Source organism: Limulus polyphemus, unplaced genomic scaffold (genome assembly GCF_000517525.1).
Source record: "Limulus polyphemus unplaced genomic scaffold, Limulus_polyphemus-2.1.2 Scaffold525, whole genome shotgun sequence".
Classification (NCBI taxonomy): Eukaryota; Metazoa; Arthropoda; class Merostomata; order Xiphosura; family Limulidae; genus Limulus; species Limulus polyphemus.
Genome location: NW_013666135.1, coordinates 445,262 through 467,932, shown reverse-complemented (window position 1 = coordinate 467,932; position 22,671 = coordinate 445,262). Strand labels below are relative to the sequence as shown.

The following is a 22,671-nucleotide window of genomic DNA, read 5'->3' as shown; positions in this document are numbered from 1 at the left end:
TATGTACAGTTTTGTAAACTAATAATTTTTTTAGTTGTAAACTTAAGTAGTATTTTATCAATCTGTTTTATAATCCATGTACACCACAAGTGACTGGCTTCTCATATAAAACAAAAGTTTCAAAACTAGGGATATAACAGAAATTTATTCTGCATGCTTGAAAGATTACTCTAGCTATGTGACTTTGAACAATACTGGCTGACATAAATATCAAAATGGTTTACAAATTATGTAAGTACACCTAGTAGACTATACTTCATTCGTTCCAGGTTTACAGTTGTGATATCGTGAGATGTTATATTGGGACTTTATTTTAGGCCTGTGTAAGGTGGTAATTAATTCTTTATGTTATTGTCATTAAGTGGGTAATGAGTCACAAAACAAATAATCAAAACATTTCAGAGGTGGGGGTGCTAAAAGTGTCTTTGCCCCTGGGTGCTGAGAACCCTTGCTACGCCGCTGGGTACAATCTCACCTTTTTGTCACAATAACTTTGTTTTTTTATATATATAAACTGTTCAGCACCTAGAGCTTGGTGATTAACTCTATTAATCAATTACTTACAAGCATTCATTAGTGTCATGAATAAAATCAATTGGTGTTTCCTGTTTTCAATTATTCTAACTAACCAGTAACTGTACTTACAATTAATTTAGTTAAATCACAAACATAATCAGCTAATCAAAATTACCATTCCTGATAATTATTGTTTTTGATCATTCTAGCTATCCGGTAACAAAAAAAATTTTCCCCATCATGATTTTTCATTATTCTTTTCAATTAATTCAAGATTTTTAAGCTCAACTGATTAGTATCAACTCATGAAAACAATCAACTAACTGCAGTTAGGCTTTCTTATTATTACTATTTTTATTATTCCAAGTATCCAACTAATCAAAATTTTTGTTTGTCGTTAAAACAAAGCTACAGAATGGGCTGTCTGTGCTATGCCCATCATATGCGTTGAAACCTGATATGCAGTGTTATAATCTTTATTTTTTTAATTAGCCATCTCATTTGAGAATTGATTACTCAGCTGATGATTAATCAGTTACCAAATTCCACCAATCCCTTGGCTCTAACAACTATATTTTACGTAATGGCACATTTGTGCAAAAAGTTCAAGCAAACAAAATCATTTTTCTCCTGCACAAACAAACTTTAATTACCACATGTAATTATAACTACATGTTTAAACAGCATTTAACTGCCATTTTAATTTACTATACAACTTTCCAATAAATTGTTGAATTTTCTCAATTGGATTTTTGCATTTAGTTCACTCCTATCACAAGTTCTTGAATAATAGGCAAGTGTCAGAAGACTGAAAGTTGGATAATGTTACTCCTCTTTTCAAAAGAGGTGATAAAAATTGTTTCAGTAATTACAGGCCTATTAGTCTTATGTCACTAGTGGGGAAAAGTTTTTGAAAATCTGAAGAAAAAAAAAGATGTTTGAAAAGTCATTTTAAAGAAAGCTTAAAATTTTGTTTCATAGTCATCACGGTTTCACAGGAGAAAAATCTTGCCTTACCAATCTTTAGACATTGTTTGAAGAGGTTATATTACTGCTTAAGTAGGCGAGATAGAGGTGTGGATTTGATGTAACAAAACACAGTACCAAAAAAATAACCTGCAGGACACACTGTGTGTTATTAACAGGAGTGATAGTTTAGTGATTTTCCACATTCTGTAGCTCAGACTGTGGTAATCTAAACTATCACATATATTCAGTGGATGTGCTCTATTGGACTCTTACTTCACATACCTAATACCAAGGCAATCCATTAAGAAATACCTGAGATATGACATCTCCTTTTTCTCTCTCTCTCTCTTTGCATCAAAAGTACAGAAACTATTTAACTGAATGGATTTTTTTTCAAATTTGGTAAACTGATAGATCTTTACAATCTACAATTAGGTTTGTCTGTCTTAGAGCAAAGCCACATTCACTTATCTGCTGTGTCCAGTGAGGGGGAATTGAACCCCAGATTTTGGCACTGTAAGCCTGTAAACTTATCGCTGTCTACCGGGGTGCCCTACAATTAGGAGTTTCATTTGGTGAAAATATAAACTGCATGTGCAAAGTTATTCAACAAAAAATTCTCAAATTTATATACATTTTTTACACATATCTATGCAAAAAAGTCACTAGAGCTATGAGTCTAATGTTTTTATTACAGTTTCACCTAAAAATAAAAGTGGACTGTTTTTACTTTTTTGTCATTCAGATTATAGATGCTGATCTAGAGCAGCAAAACTATTGGGTGAAAGGACATGCAGGTACCTAATTATTGGTTAGGCGAAGCAGTTTCGAGCTCAAGTTCTCAAAAGAATCATACAGGTGGACGGTTGTTATTCACTATTTATTGCCAACTTTTCAGTACAAATTTACTAAATTTTAGGAAATTCTCCTAATTAAAGAGCATTTACCATCACATGATATTAGCTTAAGCAATTAGTATAAATAATGATGCTTGAGTCAGCTGTGTAGATTGCATGGGAGTGATGACAAAAAACTGTTAATCTAAATTCCATAGCATTATTATAAAGGAAGCTATTAACACTGTTTTAGAGAGGAAAAACAACCAGCATATATTTTAAAGAATCTGGTTGATTCCATAAAGTAAAGGTCTGTTCCGAATAATAGGGTTGCGATTATAAAGCTCATGTTGGTTACTATCATATTTGGTGTGGTTTATTGGTATGTATTGACAAAAAGTCATGATATCCAATCAAAAACACCGTAGGTGTGATAAAAAGGTGTGGCCAAAAAAGGATTCAGCGTGCAACTTAAAGGAATGAAATCAAAATTGATGGCAAAACTGGTATATACACCTATAGGATGAATAAGAATTTACTACAAATATTCATTCATTAGTTAGCTAGGCCACATATTTTGTTTTATCCACCATCATACCCAAAGTTAAACAAAAAATGTGGCCTAGCTAACTAATGAATGAAGATTTGCTGTAAAATTCTTATCAATGCTATAAGTGTAGCTACCAGTTTTGCCGCCAATTTTGATTTCATTTTTTAAGTTGCATGCCGAATACTTTTTTGGCCACAACTTTCTTCACACCTAAAGTGTTTTTGATTAGATTTGAATTTTCAGTAAGCATTCAACGGAGTACAAAATAAATGGTTTGTTTAAAAAAAAATTATCTATAAGTGTGAAGGATAAATTAGCTCATTAAATAGAAAAGTGGCTGAATGGAAGAAAGAAGATGGTTGTTATAAATGCAGTTCAGTCCAACTGGATTAATGCCACAAGTGAGGTTGGTGCCTCAGAGCTTAGTATTAGAACATTTCCCCTTTTTTATGATTTTGTTGAAGGAATGGTAAATACATTACTTAAATTTGCTAATGACATTAAGGTCTTGAGGGTTGCTGCTGTAAGGGTCCTGCTGCTGTTTTACAAAATGGATTAAAACAATTTGGCAAATTAGGAAAATAAATGACAGATGGCTTTAACTTATAATAAATACAAAGTGATGCATGTAGGTTATAATTTGATTTATAAGTATAATTTTAGTGGGAATAACTTCACAGTGAAAAGGATCTTGGTTTTCTGGTTTATCATTCTCTTAAGCCATCCAAACAGGAAGGACATTAAATTGTTGGAAAGGGCTCATAGGATGACATCTAAATTGTACTTAGTTTCATTCTAAGACTTGTTGGACTTTCTGATTAATTTAACTATTTTAGTTCGAGTGATAAATAATGAAACAACTATGCATCAAGCCCTTCCTTAAGCTCCTTTAAATGGACTTCATCCGACTAACTACTAAAAAAAATAACAACTGAATTACTGTACTTAATGACTAGTTTTATAAAGCTTTTATTAACCATTTGCTAAGAATACCTGGATAAGTTTAAAAATAAACATCCCATATTTCATTGGACATTTCCATGGTCTGTCTCAAACTGAAGCATGTATTAATAATTCAACCAAAGCAAAAGGGTGAGATAGTAACTGTATTTTGTTAAGCAATGTTAATTGTAGAAAAAAAGTGCACTTATTTTGAATGTCTGATATTTACAGCATAATGAGTAGTAGTAAAAGTTAAAAAAGAAAAAAAAACTCATAAAAATCACTTAAAAAAGTTGCAATAAGAACAGGTAACCAACAGATAAAAACTAAAACAAACTGAATATAGTGACTTACTATTGCTAGCTGTAACTGGAGAATCTCGAGCAGGATAGTAACTGATGTCAATCTGTACATCATCTAACATCACAACCAAAGTACCAGCACCCCGACTGGTTTTCCCACTGGTCTTGAGATCTAAAGTTACTGTCACATGGTCCACTGTGTTAAGCATACACATCTATTCAGGTTATTCTGAAGGCTAAATATATCTCCCACCTTACTAATTCTACAGCTAGCATAAGATTTAAAACATTTCTTCCTTCACAATAATTTATACAAAAATCTAGAATACTAAAAGGAATGATTTATAATTTCAGAAAATATCTTTTTTTATCCCCATGATGTTTTTCCATGCAATTTTATCAAGAAATTATGTTTGGATTTTTTTTGATAATTAACTTACAGGCAATTCATTCTTTCAATGACAGAAATCAGCAATATAAAGTACTTTAAACTTACTAATGCCGAAGGCAATTTATTTTTCACTGCACTAGCTCTGCAACAATCTTCTTACATAATCTTTCATAACATCATGTATTTGATTAACTTCTTTTTTTCACAACACAACCAATCATTGATCACTTACCTCAAACTTTACCTTTTGGCTCTGAATTTTTAAGTTTAAAGAAACAGAAAACATCAAAATGACTACTAGGACTGAAAAAATATCCAAAACATTACCAAAACTATAGCATGAAAGAATGAAACTACTACAGTAATAATGACCCAGTTAATGTAATTACCTCACTGAAAACAAACAACAATGCACTGAAAATTACACATACAACTATGTTTATGTTAAGAATACAGAAAGCATTGGGTAGCCACATTTATTTTCTCTATTTACTGGACAGTGCATATGAAAATATATTGTTCAAGAATGACTGAGAAATGTTAATACTGTTACCAAAAAAAATATGCCTTTTATAAATGAAACACACTATTGGAGTAAGTTTTAAAATTTCTCAAAAAGACAACTTTCAGTGCTATATTACTTATGCCTGCACCTTTCCAGCTTGTTTAGCTTTATTATAAGTTCATCAGAATAGTCCTTGATTTTCATGTTTTGATTTATAACACTTTCACTCACTCATTTTATTCCAATATATAAATAAATAATTCATATCAAATTTTATCTATATTGAATAACATTTACTGGTTGCTCAGTGTAGTTGAAATTTTACCTTGTAACTCATATTATATCTGCATGTTCTGAATATTCTAGATTTTTCCAGAATATTCTAGCTTATTATTATGGAATAATCTAGCCCATTCAGGAATATTGTAGCATATTAATGAAGTATTCCACATTATTTAAAATTTTTAAGAACATTCCATATGTAAGTAATCCATAATGTTACTTTTTACTTCTGGAATATTCTATATGACATGAAAGTAGTTTCTAGAATTTTTGTGAGGGCATATAAGCATTTAAACAGATTTTTATGTATCATTTTAGTGGACACTGTATCAGCATATCATTACAAATAGATACTGCAAGAAGTTAGACTACACTTTGGCTGCTTTGTTCAGAAGAAACTAAACAAACAGGAAGCAAGTTAACTTCAAATATGCAAGTACTGTGTGTATTTTTCAATGATCACACAATAATAAAGAAGACAGTTCATGAAAGCTCAAAGGCTGCAGTAAAGAAAGCTAGAGCTTTTTGTAAAAAGACTCAAATTCCAATTCATTCAAAACATCATGCTATTATCAATCTGGAAAAGCTTTTTGAAAAAATTTAAGATGGGAAACTAAAACACAGCAATCTAGTGAAGCAGAGTCTGTCAATAGTCTGAATGACATTTTTGACATCACTCGTACAGATTCCCAAACTCTGATCAAGATCCCAGAAAACAAGGACTTTCTTCTTGCACAGATGGAGAGAGAATATCATGGGTGCATGGGACAGTTTGAAAATATTTATTTTTTTCTTTAAAATAAAAGGGTTGAGAAAAGTATGCAAGTATGAACAGGAAACAACATGCAGATCAACAACAGCAAACCTTGAATGAAACAGTCATTTGTTAGGAATCATTCCACATCAGTGATGATGAGGTTGGATAAGTAATAATAGTGATGAGGATAGAGAAGCAGATGGAGAATCATCTTCTAAACCTAAACCAATGGCAAGAAGAAATATTATTGCTCTTGATTTATCAGCAGCTATGGACAGAGTCAAATTGAGTGCCAGAAAGGCAACATTTGTCCTCACAACTCATAGCCTTGGCCATGAGATGAATTAGCTAACCATCAACCATTCCTTGATCCAAAGGTCTTGACATTGCTTCTGTGAAGAACTTATCAAAAACTTAAAGGAACAGTTCCAGCCAACAGTATCATTTGTAGTTTACTGGAATAACAAGCTCCTTAATGATCTCACAGAGAAAGAATAAATGGATCATCTGTCACTGATCCTGTCTGGAGCAAGAGTAAACCAACTGCTAGGTATTCCAAGGTTGATTTTTAGCATTAGAGATGCTCAAACTTCTGCTATAACACATTTGTTGGAAGAGTGGGGAGTCACTGATCGATTAAAGGCAGTCTGCTGTGTCTCAACAGCTAGCAACACTGGTCACAGAAATGGAGAATGTGTTTTGTTAGAACAAAGATTAAACAAGAATCATCTGTATTTGGCATACCGGCATCATATGTTAGAACTTGTTTGGCATGTGTTTTCAAAATCTGTATGGGGCTTTCCTCTGATCCAAATATTGCAATTTTCAATTAACTCTATCATTCTTGGAAAAACATGGACCAGTCAGTTATGACACTGCAACTGACCATGATGAAGTAGCAGAAGCTATAAAGGAAGTTAAGGACAGTGCCACTGAGTTTGCTACAAAACAACATCAAGTCACCTAACATAGAGACTATTAAGAGCTTCTTGAACAAGCTATAGCCTTTCTTTAAGACATCCTTCTTCATAATGTACAATTTATTGCACCTACAGCACTGTATGTTGCACAATGGATGGCCAAAGCATTACATGTCCTTAAAATCTGGATTTTTATGGGACAGTTTACCTCTATCACTTATTACAGTTTTCATACTATAAACTTTAAATACAGTATGTGTATCTTCACGAAATTGTGCTGATTATCAGTAAACATTACAAGGCTTTTGTACATAAAATGTCAATTTCTACTTCTCAAAATGAACTTCCTACAATGTCTTGTTAAGTATAAGAAGGTGAATTCTGCTCTTTCAAAATTTGTCCAAATTTGCTGAACATTTAAGTTATCTAAATGACAAACTCATTGGTTTGGCATTCTTTGATTCAGCTGTGTCCACAGAGACAAAACAAGCAATGGTAAAGGCATTAAATGAGAAGGAAGGCATGAATGAAATCCCAAAGCACATCCAGCCAAATATCAGGAAGGCTAAAGATGTCAATTAAAATATTTTGTCAAAAGGAATACAACAGACTTCTTCAGGTGCCTTAAAATTCCTTCTTGATTCCTGGATTTTGGTTCTGAGTCATGGGAGCTCAGAGAAGACTACATGGAGGCACTAAAGACAGGTTGTGGTAAATGACAATGCTGAAAGGGGTTGCCTCTTATTGAGAAGTAAAATGCCATCATAACAAAGAAAGAAGAACATGAAAAATTCTTCCTTCATCTTGTGCAAGATCACAGAAGACACTTTGCTAACAACAAAAGGGAAACAATTACAATGCAAAAATGACTAACCACGACAAAATCATATAATTAAGTAACAAATGTTTTGTTTTTTAAATCACATAGTCCATATGGTACCAGGCTCACTGCAGTCTAGAACTTTCAACCTCATTGAGCAGCCTCTAAACAATGTCCAAAATGGATGAAGTTTGACATTTAATGTTTTTTTTGTACACTGAAACAAAATCAGGAAGTGAGACCTTTGATTTTTTAACCTGCAATTTCATCTCCAAATAAGGACAACCATAATGTTCATCAACTTGCTTAGGCAACATTACAATGTCTTTAATAACAATAATTACAAAAGTTTCAACATTATGCACTTTTTCTAATTTCTTTGAAAATGTTGAACATTTTGTAGTCAAGGAAAATTTCAACTGCTTATAGATTAATCCTAAATATAATGCTTCTCCTAGACTTTAAGGAAAAACAAAAACTCTTGTTTGAATATTTAGACCATGATCACATTAGAATGCTTAACCAATCAACTGTAATGTTTCTAGCATGTATCACACATACATACAATATAACAAAGTGGAATACATTCAAATCATTTTTATATAAGTTTATGTTAAAGACAACTTTATATAGTGCAAACAGCACTTTTTGGTCATTTTTAGTGCAAGGTACAGTTACTTCTTGGTAAGAATATCAAAAGACAATTCATAGAGACAAAATATACAAGGTAGATACATCAAAATCCAGGTACCAGAAGTTCATATAAGTACTTATTTTCTATTTGTTGTAGTTCATGTTATAGCAATATGTGCAGACTGTCTAAATTATTTTGATGTAACAATTAGCATTAGTTACACAAGGAAGTTGTTCCTACACACATTCACTTTTAGAAGTTTTAAGGTTCTTTGTTTCTAAAAGATCCATTCTACTAGTGCTTAGCTTTAATATTAGATCAGTCTTGGTAATTTTCAGCTACTATCTTTGTAGTGATGTGTCATGATAGTGGTATCTGTCTTTCAAAAACAGATGCTTGATGCACAGCTGTGACAGAAATTATCTAAAGTAAAAATTCTGTCAAATTATAAATCAATTGAAGTTCACTAAACCTAATTTGTTAAATAATTTTATATTTATAAAATATAAAACTTTTCAGTTGTAGCTGCAAGCTACGAAACAAATATTGCTTTGGTCCAATGAATATGTGAAATCAAGGTTTGCTTAGTCTTATACATATAATAGGAAAAAAAAGCATATGCATATAAGTAACACTTACGTCGGCCTCCATGTGTGGCAAGAATATTGTGAAGATCAAAGACACACTCTCCAAGCACACCATTCCGAATCAACGATCCATGATTGCATATCCTGAAGTTAAACTTGGAATAAGGACTGACCAGTCTGAAAAAGTTATAACATTATAATTATCTTATAAATATGCATGTTACACAACTTTCTTCATTATCATTACATTATAGCTCACAAAAAGGATCCATGGGTGAGAGAAGAAAGTTGTCACAGTACTGAACATTTCCAAGCATTTACAAACAAATCTTTTGTTCCAACTTTGTCAGCACACATGCAATTATCATTAATATTAGGCTTGTGAAAGAAACCATTCTACAGGAATGCATGTGTATAAAAAGATGACTCGAGTGTGAAATGAAAGTTTTTTGTTTGCTTTTAGCAAAAGGTTATACAGTAGACTATTTTTGCTCTGTCCATAATGCAGTCAACATCAGACTATAGCCCTCCAACAACAGTAGGGTGACACATCCTCCATGAACAGTTTACCAACATGAGTACGAGTATTAAGAATAACTCATTTTTGATGAGGCAAACTAAATGCACTTGTAGTGAAGAGGAAGTATCAAAGGTGGGGCAGAGATGTATCTATTTATCTGAAATATATTTTTAAGTAAGAAAAAGGTTAAGTTCAGAAATGCTACACACCTTACTGCACCACAAATAGCTAGAATCCAACAATGAAGATGATGTTGGAGCTGGTGCAGAGAAGTTACAAAGATGAGATCCTTTCTGAACAAAACTGTTGCACAAGGCAAGGGGTAACCTTAATGGGACAACATTCAGTGGAAGACCACATTCACCTAAATCAGGGAATATTCTTCAACCAACAGAAGTGGTAGAACAAAACATATTGTCACAAGAATCCTTTGCTGGGTGCATGTGTGTTACTAAGGTGATACTTATCACACATACTTATGTAGAGTACTCACCATGAAAATCAGGTGCTGGAAGTAGCATCCTAGACCAGTATCCCAAGGCAAACCTAAGACCCATCCAGCTGGATCTAATCACCAGGAACTGCTGGATTCATAATGTAGTAGGGTGTTCTTTACTATACATACAGGTAACACTCCAGCTTACTTCCCAAACAAAGGGTGCATCTACTCAATACCAGAGTGGCTGCACCACTCAATGAGAAACTCTCTTGAGTTCAACTTCCCTAGTGGCTTTGGACTGGAGAAGCAAGAGTTCTCCCACACTCTACTAGAATAAATGAGGGGTGGAATTCTTGTGGGAGAGAACATTAGAGACATGCATGGACTGTTGTCATCAGGCAAAATAGTCTGAAATTAAGTTCCACACTGAGAGACAGCAGGTGTGAGAGCAGGCACAAACCAGTTTTTTTTTGTGTGTGTTTTTGTTTTTCACAAGTGCAGTACAGCCTGGAAGATACATATAGATACCACTGAAACAGTCTTATAGGAAACATCATCTCCACAGCAAGTGCTAAGCTGGGATAGATGAGCTTAATACTTTCTATACTCTTCTGCTCAATGCACATTTTCTGTAAGTACTCCACATGAGGCAACACCATCCGATTGTTGAGTTTAATCATTTCCATAATATTGATATAAATACATATAATTGGAATAAGTTAGTTGGGAGATCAGTAAAAAAGAAAGAAACATTACTCACCATCAGAGCCATTGTGAAAAGTGGAGAATGACCATTGGAGTGAGACAAAAGCTAAGGAAGATGAAAACTCCCTGGGGTTTAAGTAATGAGACAACAATCTGTCAGAAGTCATCCATATCTCCACCTGCAAAATCTCATATGAAGGATGTCGATGGCTTGTTGAACCTGGGATTGAATACCTAATGAGTAGTTGCAAGAAGTGAAGGTTAAGTGAGGAAGAGTAAATCCACTGAAAAAAAATAGAGGATGGAGAAATCAGTCAGTGGGCAAGGACCAAGCCCAGACAAACCAGTTTAGCTGCCACCAGAGTCTAAGTTTTGGAGACATGACAAATGGTCAACTGAAAATGGTGGTCATGGCCACAAAAAGAGAAGATCCAGAACCAGGAAAAGTCCTGGAAGATTTGTGCCTCCCTGTTAGGGGAAAGAAGAAACAATAGAGGAGATGTCTGAATAGATCATAAGAAGGCTAAACAGATGATAATGGCAATCCTGTACAGTAGTCATCAGCTCAATGACAAAGAGACAGAGAAGCCATGCCCTGGAAACAAAATGCTAGAAATGGATCAGGTGCCCAAAACTGCACTCCACCAGAATAGAAGCAATGAAAAGGTGTGGTCACATGATTCATTCTTGTTAAGCACAAAGCCAACACAAAGTGTCACCTGTGCTACACTCATCATAGGTATGGAAACCCACATACATAAGTGGAAGGAGCCCAAAGACTGAGTTTTGAGTGGGTACCAAAGAGAGACAAGTCAAGGTAAGGTGGAAAAAGAGGGGCATTCAAGGTCCTGTGGAATCGAGTGAGTCACCACGACTGCAAGAGGTGAAAAGAAGACAGAGTGTCTCTTGATATATATGCATTGACAGGCCAGAAACCACTGAAAGGAACATATATGGACACATCCAAGAGGAACAAGGAACTCAAAGAGTCCCCAAGAAAGACTCATGCAACAAATGAAGGAAACACGAGTCCTAGTATAAAAAGCACCATGTCACAAAGACAAATAAGCAGACTGAACCTGACTCACATACAAACTGAAAGATCTGTAAGTGAATGAAATACAGGATGGGGATCAGTGGGAGAGCCAAATCGTCCACTCCAAATGAGACAACTTCTAAAGGGGAAAGGGACAACCAAAGAGGAAGTGACAATAGAAGGAGCAAATATAGACCAAATGTTTATATAGTTGTGGAACAACAAGCCACAAAAATGTAACCTCTAAGTAAAAACCCATGCAATGGACCCAATAAAAAAGATGTGGCCTTAGAAAACTCAAAGGAAAGAACTGAGAACCAAATGTTCAACCAATGTGAATAAACCAAAAAGTGAAAGGCAAACAGACAAACTGAGATTTGGAGAAAGTATCTTAGCCTCCAAACTGGATCATTCACCACAGGGGAGAGAATACACTAAAAAGTGAGAAAGCTGTCCATTGGAAATCTACGGAGTACCAAAGTTAGGTCAAGTGGGACAAACTGTTTAGCCAAAAACCTCCCATCATCACAGGAACAATTAAAAAACAGAAATAAAATCCCAGAAAGGGACTGAGGTAACATACCATAATGTTTGGAACAGGTAAGGTAGAGAGAAGACGTACATGAAAAAACCTGACAGCACCTAAGAAACTTAATAGGTTGTAGCAAAGGGAGTTCACAGTTCACCAGTGTAACAAGAAACAGAAAAGTAATGACCCCATGAGGCTGTATGTGATGAGAAACCTGGTCCCAAGAGCAAGAAATCAAGGTGAAAAAAGATAACTTCTGAAGATCTGCATCAGCTCAAGGTAACAATATATAAGAAATACTCCCACAAAACACATCACAAAGAAAAGGTGCAAGATAGAGGTCCTGGAGAGGAGACTGAGGGAGGTGTAAGTCAAAAAGTAAGCAAACCTTACAAAACAGACCCCAGAAACAAACAAACAAAAATCCAAAGATAAGGCATAAAACAGGTATGTGTAAGATGTACCAGTAAAGTTGATAAATTCATGATGGAAAGCATCCAAAGAAGCTGAGTAAGAATTAAGTTAAGTAGATGTAGAAAAACAATGAGGGTCATTTAACAACGAAAGCCAATTTCAGCAACAAATTACTGGAGAAAGAAAACAAAATTATGGAATCCAAGCAGTGAACAATAAAAATAGAACTAACTACCTGATCCACATCATAAAAAAGTAAGGAAAACAAAGGTAAGCATGGAAACAACAGTGGTGAAACATGTACAAGATGAGGCAGGCTTAGCTGAAGTTTCTGAATCAGGAAGTTAGGAATTCTGGATCTGAAATCAGAATGGAATCAATTATGTGGTGCACAACAGCAGTAATGTTATTGACTGTCAGCATCTCTAGTTTCCATTAAAGTATTGGACAACTCCTGTGAAGGAGTGTTAAAACCTCAGGAGATGTCAAAAACACAAATGCATAATTCAGTTAATCCATGAAACTGATGTTGTGGTGGTCTTTTTTTGGAAAACACATATATAAAATGAAGATTATTGTTTCCTTTGTTATTAGTTGGAATAAAAATGAACAAAGTATGGAGATGTTGCATAGGCCTAATGACGACCTTGAAGTATACTGGACAATAACCAAGTAAAGTGGATTAAACAGAAAGAAGCAATGAGTTGTGTGTCCTAAAAAGTACATGGAAAGTTAAAAGAAAAGAAAATTGACGATAATTCAAAGGAAAGTTCTAACTGATAAATAATGTAAGGTTAAAACAATAAGCACAAAAATTCTAGTAAGTTTTAAGTAAAAAAAAAAAAAGACATCTGAGGACAAGAAGCATTAAGGAGAAAATGAGCTTGTGTTCATGTACTAGTCTCAAGGGGATAACTGCACATGGAGGATGTGCCAACCTTCTATTAGTAGAGGGCTATAGGCTAATGATGATTACATCATAGCCTGGAGCAATACACACTGACATGTATAGGGCTGGAAACTTTGTTCAAGGCTTATGGGATGCACAAAATTTTACCTGGGAATGTGCATGAGGTAATAGCTCTTTGTGGTGCACAGAGGTAAGCAGCAATTCTAAAATAAGTTTTTCCATTACAACAAGTACTCAACATTTACTATGTTTTCTGGTATTTAAATACTCAATTTAGAAGTTCATTGAAATGGAGACTTGTAGTTAGCATGAATATAACACTTTTTTAGTGGCAGAGTGTCATATACAGTGAAAGTATGCTGCATCTTTACATATATATATATATATATATATATGTGTGTATGGTAGTTCTTTTTTTTAGTTTCACATTTAATTTTTAATACTGTCACAATTAAAAGTTAATTCACCCTTAATTGACAGTTCAGTTATGAAGGCTAGCATCAAGAACTTTTTTTTGTCAACTTTATGTAACAAAAAAATGGCAGTATTGCAATAAGTTATGAACCGAATTACAAATCCATCTTCATCTGAAATAACTGATAAATCACCAAGTTTTAACGCATTCATCAATACCAATTCTTAATTTTTCAATTATCTACTGGTGAAAATCTCCATTACAAAATAAGTTAGTAATATCATGATACGAAATTATATTCTCACTGTTGACCACAGTTATGTTACACTATGCTACTATGACCATGTCCACTTTGTACCACTATTACAAGGACTTGTATATGATGTTTGGTATGACCACAAACAACACTATATAGAAAAACTGGTATGTGATTTAGTGAAAATTTTATGAATAGGAGTATTTCCATTTAATAAGTTATATTTTGCACAAATATAACTGAACCCTGTTGATTCTGTTTAGAGCAAAGTACAATTTTTTTTTTATGTTTAAAACTACACAACCCTTTATGATAAAATTCTATCCAACTCATCCTACTTGATTTCCAATCCAGTTACTAGGTCAAACTTTTGAAGTGTCTTGGTTGCCCTAGCACTTTCAACCCCTGTAAATAATTATTGTACTGATGTCATGAAATGTGGTTTTGTTTAGTTCTGGTTTATAAAGCAATAAGAATTGCTAGACCAAATGAAATGAATAAATTATCCATATTAATTACACTTATGAAAATATCAAAAAGCCAATTTAACCAATATATATATATTAATTTGACATTTAATGTAAGTATAAGTATATGTAAAGAAATTAAGTTAACTGTTAGTGATTATCAAATTACATACACATATATATATGTACAGTACTGGAAATAAGCATGAAAACACACAGGTGTCACATACAATGAGTAATTTCAACTAAATCGTTGATCTATCATCAGTACAATAACTGCAAAAAATAGAAAACAAAAGTATACAAGTTGTATGATGCACAAGTATTTCATATTTACTTTAAACAGAGCAGTACACCTTGTTTTCATACAACCATAAGCTTAATATGTATGTCTATACATTATTATTTCAAATGTCCTATGTTACTCTCCATTTTAACCACTGTTTGGTTGCCGTTTGACCTTCTTATTTTCAGTGCAAGCTCATACGGCCTTAATAACATTCATATTGGAATATTCTTTGATAGATAGTTTAAACAGTGTTCGTATTCAGTTGACTGTGAATTGGGTGGCAACTGCATATTATAGAAACACTTGTAGAAGTGTACTGGTGACTATACAATCTACTTATGCAGCTCAAACAAACACACAATGATTGTTGCCAAAGAATTTTAATTCAGATTCATCTGTAAATAGCACTCCCTTACAACTTTTCTCATCTCACTGTTTAAAATATGATTACCATTTCAGCATTTCGGTTGGGTTATTTATCCTAAGAAGTGGTTTTTGAGCAGCTACATATCCATTAAGCCATTTCTTACTATTGTGTATCTCACTGTTCACACACCGGTACATACTGCTAGGTCAATGGCAAAATTTCTATGGGGTTGTTGTGTATCATGTAGTTACTTAACACATTTGAAGTTTGGGCTTTCTATCTTGACCACTTCTATTACCAATAATACTTGTTTCATGCACCCTCTTCAGAGTTTCCATACAGCTCTTACTTCAACATGCAATTTTGCCTTAATCTATAACATGGATTAGTCTTCACCAGCCAAAACTTTAGTTTCTACACATTTACCATGTGACATTTCTGTCTTGGAAGTCACAAGTGCATTCACCACACTACTGTTCAGAACTGTATGGCTGCTTGTACTGTTATAGGCAATATGCTGATTTGGTACTGCCCGATTGGTTGGACAACAGCCAATCACAAAGTCAATGTAAACTATTTACATGTGATTGTACCTTGCTGCAGTTCATTTTCATAAAAAAGGGGGACAATCTCATAATATATATGCATTGTTATTTACCACTTTATTTGTATTTATTTGTCTCACTTCAGTAGAAAAGGAGCCTTAAAACAAAATGTTAGAAATGTGTACACACACACACACACATACATATATATATATATATATGTAGCATCATACTTAGAAACAGTACACTGATTTTTATACATATTTTTCTATGATAATACAGGTAACAGTACAATAACACATGATATCATCATTAATACTAACAAATCATGTTCTTTTTGGATGAAATTGATTACAAGTATGCATGCCTAGATCACAACTTAAGACATTCAATACATTTGCAGACTTGAGAAAAGGTTCAAGCTCAGCTACAATGACAAGGAAATATACAGTGAAAAAGATTAAAACAGAAATATAAAATAAAGTTTCAAAAAATTAAGAAGTTTAATATCTCAAGATAAATGTGAAAAGAACTGTCTACATTAATAAGTTTATTCACAGATGTACAAACAACCAATTAGACTACGGCAAAGCAAATAGGTTTCGAACTTTAACTTGGCTCAAATTCATGTACTCGTTTCGGTTTCATAAAAAATTTAAGTTCAAATAAAAAAGAATATTTCTGTAAAATGCACTATCAAATAACAAACAGATGTTTTAAAGTTTCATAGCCATATTAATTTACAAAAAAAAACGTAAATTTCCAACATAAAAGTTTTTTTTTTTAACTTTATTTATCAACTGTGTATTATTTCCTACTGTTAAATGCCCTATTATAATGTACAGTTACAACACTGCTAAGTTTTAAATATCTTAACAAAACAAACACTATTGTCTACACAAGCTACTATTATTTCATTCAACAAGTTTTAGCAAGTGAAGGAATGCTTTTTTAAATATTTCATGCTATGATTCCCCTGTAACTGACAAATACAAATATATGGAAAGGTAAAGTTTGAAATTATTACAGTTAAACTTGCTCCAAAAACTAGTTCTTTATAAATACCATTTCAATAAAAGTTCTACAAGTGTTTTTGTATTATCATTACCACTGATACACCCTGCATAGTGATCTCTTGGCCAATGTAACCAAACCCAATGGTATACAGCCACAAAACCTTATCCACATCTAGCAATTTATATTGCATTCTGGTTCCAAAAAGTATAAACCTAGCAGCAAAGAGGCAAATATCACAATGAAAAAGGGAAATATATCATTCCACATACATTGGATCAGTGTACCAAAACAAGTGTTTCAACACCTGAAACATATAAAAGCTACATTAGTTAATGCTACAGCATGAATAAACTTATAAAAATCATTAGAATATTAGAACCTTGTAATTTTTCCTTCTTCTCAATGTTAGCTTTAGAACAGTTGTGACTAAAAGTATAAAAGTTCAGCTTCATTTACTAAAAGGTCCTTATAATGTGAAATTCCACAAAAATATGATACTGAAAAATCACTGCAAAAGTTATTTTCAAAAAAGCTACAGAAAAAACTCACATAGCAAACTGTTCTTCCCACTTTGGAGTAGTGGTACTTTTCTGATACTCTGTCTTCACAGGGATTCCTCCATCCACAATTAGTTCCACATAAGGATCAGGCTTGAAGAGGATCCCAGAAGATTGAAGCTTGGCTGATATAACTGGCAAAAAAGGTACAAGTTAGCATCTTTTAAATTCAGAATTACTTTATAGAATAAATGTACAATAAAAATGGTGCAAATCAAATTGTTATCCAGTAATTGACAAGGCTGCCCTTTACCTCATTATATCTTAAGTATTCCAGAGAAGTCTATATAACTTTAGATTTGTTCAAACAATTTAAAGTCCCAAAATGCAAACAGCATAGTGTTCCCTTAGTAACACAATTATTACTATGTTAATGTTATCTTTGTATAGATACCAGGTGGAGTTTAGAATCCAAATGTGGTTTTATGAAGTTCTTCCAGGACCAGTATTTTTACACACTTCTCTTTCTTTTGAGCTTAAATCTTTAAAAAAATTCACTGCAATCAGCTCTTTTGGTTTTTCCACTGGCATACTGAAACTACTGAACATTTTTTTTTTTCTTTTACTGTTAAAGCATAAAGAATGTGATGAAGGAAGTACCCAGCTGTATGTGTTCTAATTCCTGAAACTTTATTATTTTTTAAATAGATTTGTTTCATTTGGAGATTTTCTGAAGTAAAAAATATAAACCTTGCTTATACAAAACCCACCCCTCCAAAACACTACTATTTGTTTTCTCCTCTTCTTTAGTTAATCTTTCACTCTTTACTTTTCTTTGAATATCAGTTGTAGTTGAAGTGGGAAAGAGACCAAGAATCTCAATATTAAATGGCATAAAAAGTGTGAATATAACTTAATAATCAGATGAGTATCAATATCTTCACTACTGTACAAAACATTAAAAGTATGAACATAATTACAAATGTTTTATTCTAATGAGGTATGATCGAAAATTCAGTATAATATTTAAATATTTTAATAAATTTTAAGTTGCAGTTTTGACATTTAAAAGGGAAATAAGATATGGTAGATCACATGTTGGCCATACATGTATAAATATGACAAATATAATTGTTAAAAAAAAATATTTTTCTTAAAAAAACAGGAATATAAAATTTTGCACTAAAAAATATCTAAACACATGTAAAAGTTATATGTGTAATAAACATTTGAACAGAAAACATGACTTAATTAACCAAGGAATGACCTTGTGTTGATCATAATACTTCAGTAAATCATGTCTAAATTAGAATTTAATACTCTATGAAAGAAAAAAATTTTCAAATTCTGTATGAATAATTTACTTCATAAATTTTTACAAACTCTGTAATAACAAAGAAGGAACGATTAAAATGCTAGGTTGTACACACTTTTCACTTTCAGTTCAAAAAGAAGATCTGAAGGGGGTGATGTACCACTGCTCATTCTCCTGTTGACCTAATCTAGATGAGAAGAAACATGAGGTTCAATCATAAGTTTTCTTAAGGAAATGTTTGCAGCTTCTATGGTTTTCCTCCTCTTTTTTTTTATCCAAAGAGCAAACATTAAGAATATGGTGACAATACATACAACTTAAAGTTTGGCTATTTAGCTAAGCTATACTATATATTTGAGCCAAATCATAAATCCAGTCCAAAATATAATGTAATTCCTAAAAGTTTATAATCATACATTATTTAACTCCAAAAGTGACAGTGTCACAATTAATGTGATCAGCTACATATACAACAAAAGAGCAATTCTTTCTCTACATTAAAGATTATTGTTAAACACACGTCTATTTGGTAACAGGAAATCTCACTACATGTTCTAATGTATGCATTCATTACAGAGACCAGAACAGTCAGCACATGTATCATACAGTATACATGTACATCAACCAGTACATGTACAAGAACATCTACTTCAAAACCAACTACATGCAAGCAGGTAACACAAGAAATTCTTAAACCTTTGCACAGAAATGATACTCAGTTTTATGCATATTTGAATATCCATTTCAAATATAATTGTTCCTACATATTGAAAGCCTTACACACTGGACTTTATTCTGTATGACTAGTTCTTTATAAACTAACAAGTATTTTTGTTTGTTTTTCAATGATATGTTTCATAAAACAAACCAGCATGTATTTCATGGGAAGAAATAAAAGTGTATTACATGTAAACATTATTAGACCTACTTCCAAACTTAAAATACATTTCATTATCAATAGTCTACTTACATAAGCCTAAATGTCATGTTGCTTAACTACTAATTTCAATCCCAAAGTAAACAAGATAATCATTATCGTTTCATTAAAGTTAAGAGTTATCTTACCACTGTAGACATAACACATCTCGTACAGTAAACAGAAAATGAAGGCAGCTTGTAGAATGTTAGTCTCTGGCACATCCAAATAAAGGCATGTAACAAAATGGTCATATTACAGTATTTAGACTAATGTTTCATGCTCTCCCCCCCCCCTAAAAAGCAAACACAATAATATTGTTACTGCTAACTTTGCACTTGCAAGATGGTTGAGTACTGATGAATACACTTTTCCCTTTAGTCCTTCAGTTTAAAAATGATAATAATTAAATTAGAAAGATATAAAATAACATTATGTACTCAAAGCAAATAATTCTTGAAATGTAGCTGACAGTAATCCTCAACTTTTAACTTCAAAGATCAAAAATAGCATTGATAAAAAAAAAGGATTTTTAACTGATGCAAAAGCTTTATTTAAATAAAACTACATATATATTATCTTATATACAGTTCCTTTTTCAAAATGGACCTCTTTTCTTCAACACATGTACACTGTATGCATAGCTTTAAATATTTTTATATTTTAATATGGATCATATAGCTATTTTTATCTTAGTTACTCTTCATAGACTAAGAACAATATTGGTTTATACTTTTATTGCTAAGCAACATAACATTAAAGCTATGTTGGAATGCATTGTTACCAAAATGCAATAGCTTTTTCTATATATTAGAAGTTGTTATATAAGGAATCACTTCTTTTCTATGTGGTTTTTCGCTAGCTGGTCTCATTAAAAAGATGTGCAGGCCCATGCACACATGCATGTCTGTCAGTGTGATTTCTATTTGTAATATAAGAAAATACACCATTAAATATTGTTTGATACAATTATTTTGAGAGTATAGATGCTGAATGACCAACTTATTCAACCCATCACGATGTTGAGAAAAACAGTGTTCACTGATTTGGTAAACAAAACTAAAATGCCATTCATAAATCAAAAATTTATACTGAATGTTATTAAGAAAAACTATAATAATTATTAGATAGCTAAGAAAGCGTTACTGATGCACCAAAAACATACTACTTACATTGTTAAAAGGAACAGTATAATCACTGTTTTGGAGAAAAAAACTGTCACTGTCACACAAAAAGTCTATTCTGCTATTGTTGAGATAAATAATATTCACTGACTTGACAACTATGAAGATATTGTTGGTACACCAAAAAGTTCCTATTGTTGTTGTTGATTATTCTTGACTTGATAGTATCTCAGAGAATTTCATTCATATATCAAAATGTTGGTAACAATGTTCACACTTCTTTTGTATGTTGTTTTTTGCTAGCTTGCCTCATAAAAATATGCACATGCACATGTGTGTCTGTCTGACTGTCTGAGATTTCTATTTGTAATATAAGGAATCACTTCATTTCTATGTGGTTTTTTGCTAGCTTGCCTCATTATGCACTCACGTGGATAAGTAATAATACCAAGATGCACACCCTCATGGTCCACTTAGTATGGTGCAAAATTTAAGGTTTCTAGGTTCTTTCCTCTTGGAGCTATGGCAGTCGAATATTCTTTTCTATGTGGTTTTTCACTACCTTACTTTATAAAAAGATGTGTACATACACATGGATAAGTGATAATACCCAGGTGCACACCCTCAAAGTCCACTTAGTATGTATGCAAGATTTCAGGTTTCTAGGTTCTTTCCTCTTGGAGTAATGACAGTCATACAAACACAGAGACCCACAGACATGCCCTTTTATTATTATTATAGATAAACACAAATTAATAAATATTTCTTGATAATTAGATTGTCTTCTTTACACCACCACATTCACCTGCTACTGTTTCAATTGTTGTAAATAATTCAGTACAATGCTTTATTATAAAATAATGAAAACAAAATTATGTTCATTATGTAGGTATCTTTCTTGATTGTTCTTGGCATAACAATAACAAACAAATATAAAATCACTTGACATTGGCCAAGGACTGACACTGTATTTTCCACTTACAATTTTAGGAACTGGATGTATATACATTAATCATATGACTGTTTTAATTAATAAAGGTTCTTTTCCTTATGGTAAAATACTTTACAAAGCAAATAGTATGATTCTTCATGCCCAACAAAAAATATTTGTTTTAAAACTTAAAATACATTTAACTCACAATTGACCCAGTCTTGGGGCCATTCCTTTAACTGACAACCAACTCAGTACTCACAAGAAAACAAGTAATCAAAATGTCTATTAAAAAGTGACTGCAGAAAAAAAAGTGTCCACTGGAAGGTGCGATTCTGAACAGTTTTAAGTTATTAGAACAGAAGCATTTTTCTGTAATCTGACACAGGTATTTACTTAGTACACCTATCACTTTGTGAAAAGCAATCAAAATTCTGGGTGTAAACCTGTTAGAGGTGCAGTTCTTTTTAAACAACAATTACATTTGTACTGTCTAGCATCAGTAGTTTGTTTCTAACAGCAGAGCTGAAGTAACCTTAGCTTCTGTTATGATATTTCTTCAGAACATCAGTGCATCATTACTTTCTTAATACAACTGTGGAATGAAATGGTAAATCTGAATGTCAAGTTTTTGTATAGGGGCAGATTCTTTACAGTAGGTGTGTGACTTACTGGCAACAAATGTGAACAATAAATGGGCAGCACACAATCCACTCGTTTTCAAAACAAGTCAAACGTCTGTACAAAAACTCATTACACTACTGGTTATCACAGTTGTATCTAAAACTCTAAATTATCTTTTCTTGTCAAAAGTCCACAAAGGCTAGTTCAGTTACTTCAGAACCCAATTGACAAGACAAATTATTTTTCTCTACTCTGTTTTTCACTATACAATCTGCAATAAATTCATTTATGTTACCCCATGGGTTACCACAGTTGTATCCAGAACTTTAAATAATTGTCTCCTT

The 22,671-nt window shown here is 32.7% G+C and overlaps 1 protein-coding gene across 8 annotated transcripts in view; it reads right to left on the bottom strand.

The window, feature by feature from the left end:
- Window positions 1-22,671, bottom strand: part of LOC106458870 (NEDD4-like E3 ubiquitin-protein ligase WWP1) — a 79,808-nt gene that overhangs the window by 40,009 nt on the left and 17,128 nt on the right. For 7 of the 8 annotated variants that reach the window (XM_022385220.1, XM_022385221.1, XM_022385219.1 and 4 more), the window contains 4 exons: window positions 18,848-18,919; window positions 17,470-17,611; window positions 9,064-9,188; window positions 4,168-4,311 (listed from right to left, as the gene is read on the bottom strand). In XM_022385220.1, the coding sequence (XP_022240928.1) occupies window positions 4,168-4,311; window positions 9,064-9,188; window positions 17,470-17,611; window positions 18,848-18,902 (466 nt within the window). In that variant the 5' untranslated portion in view covers window positions 18,903-18,919. Of the gene's footprint in view, window positions 1-4,167; window positions 4,312-9,063; window positions 9,189-14,573; window positions 14,646-17,469; window positions 17,612-18,847; window positions 18,920-22,671 lie in introns of those variants that run through there. The other variant, XM_022385226.1, reaches the window with a different exon arrangement.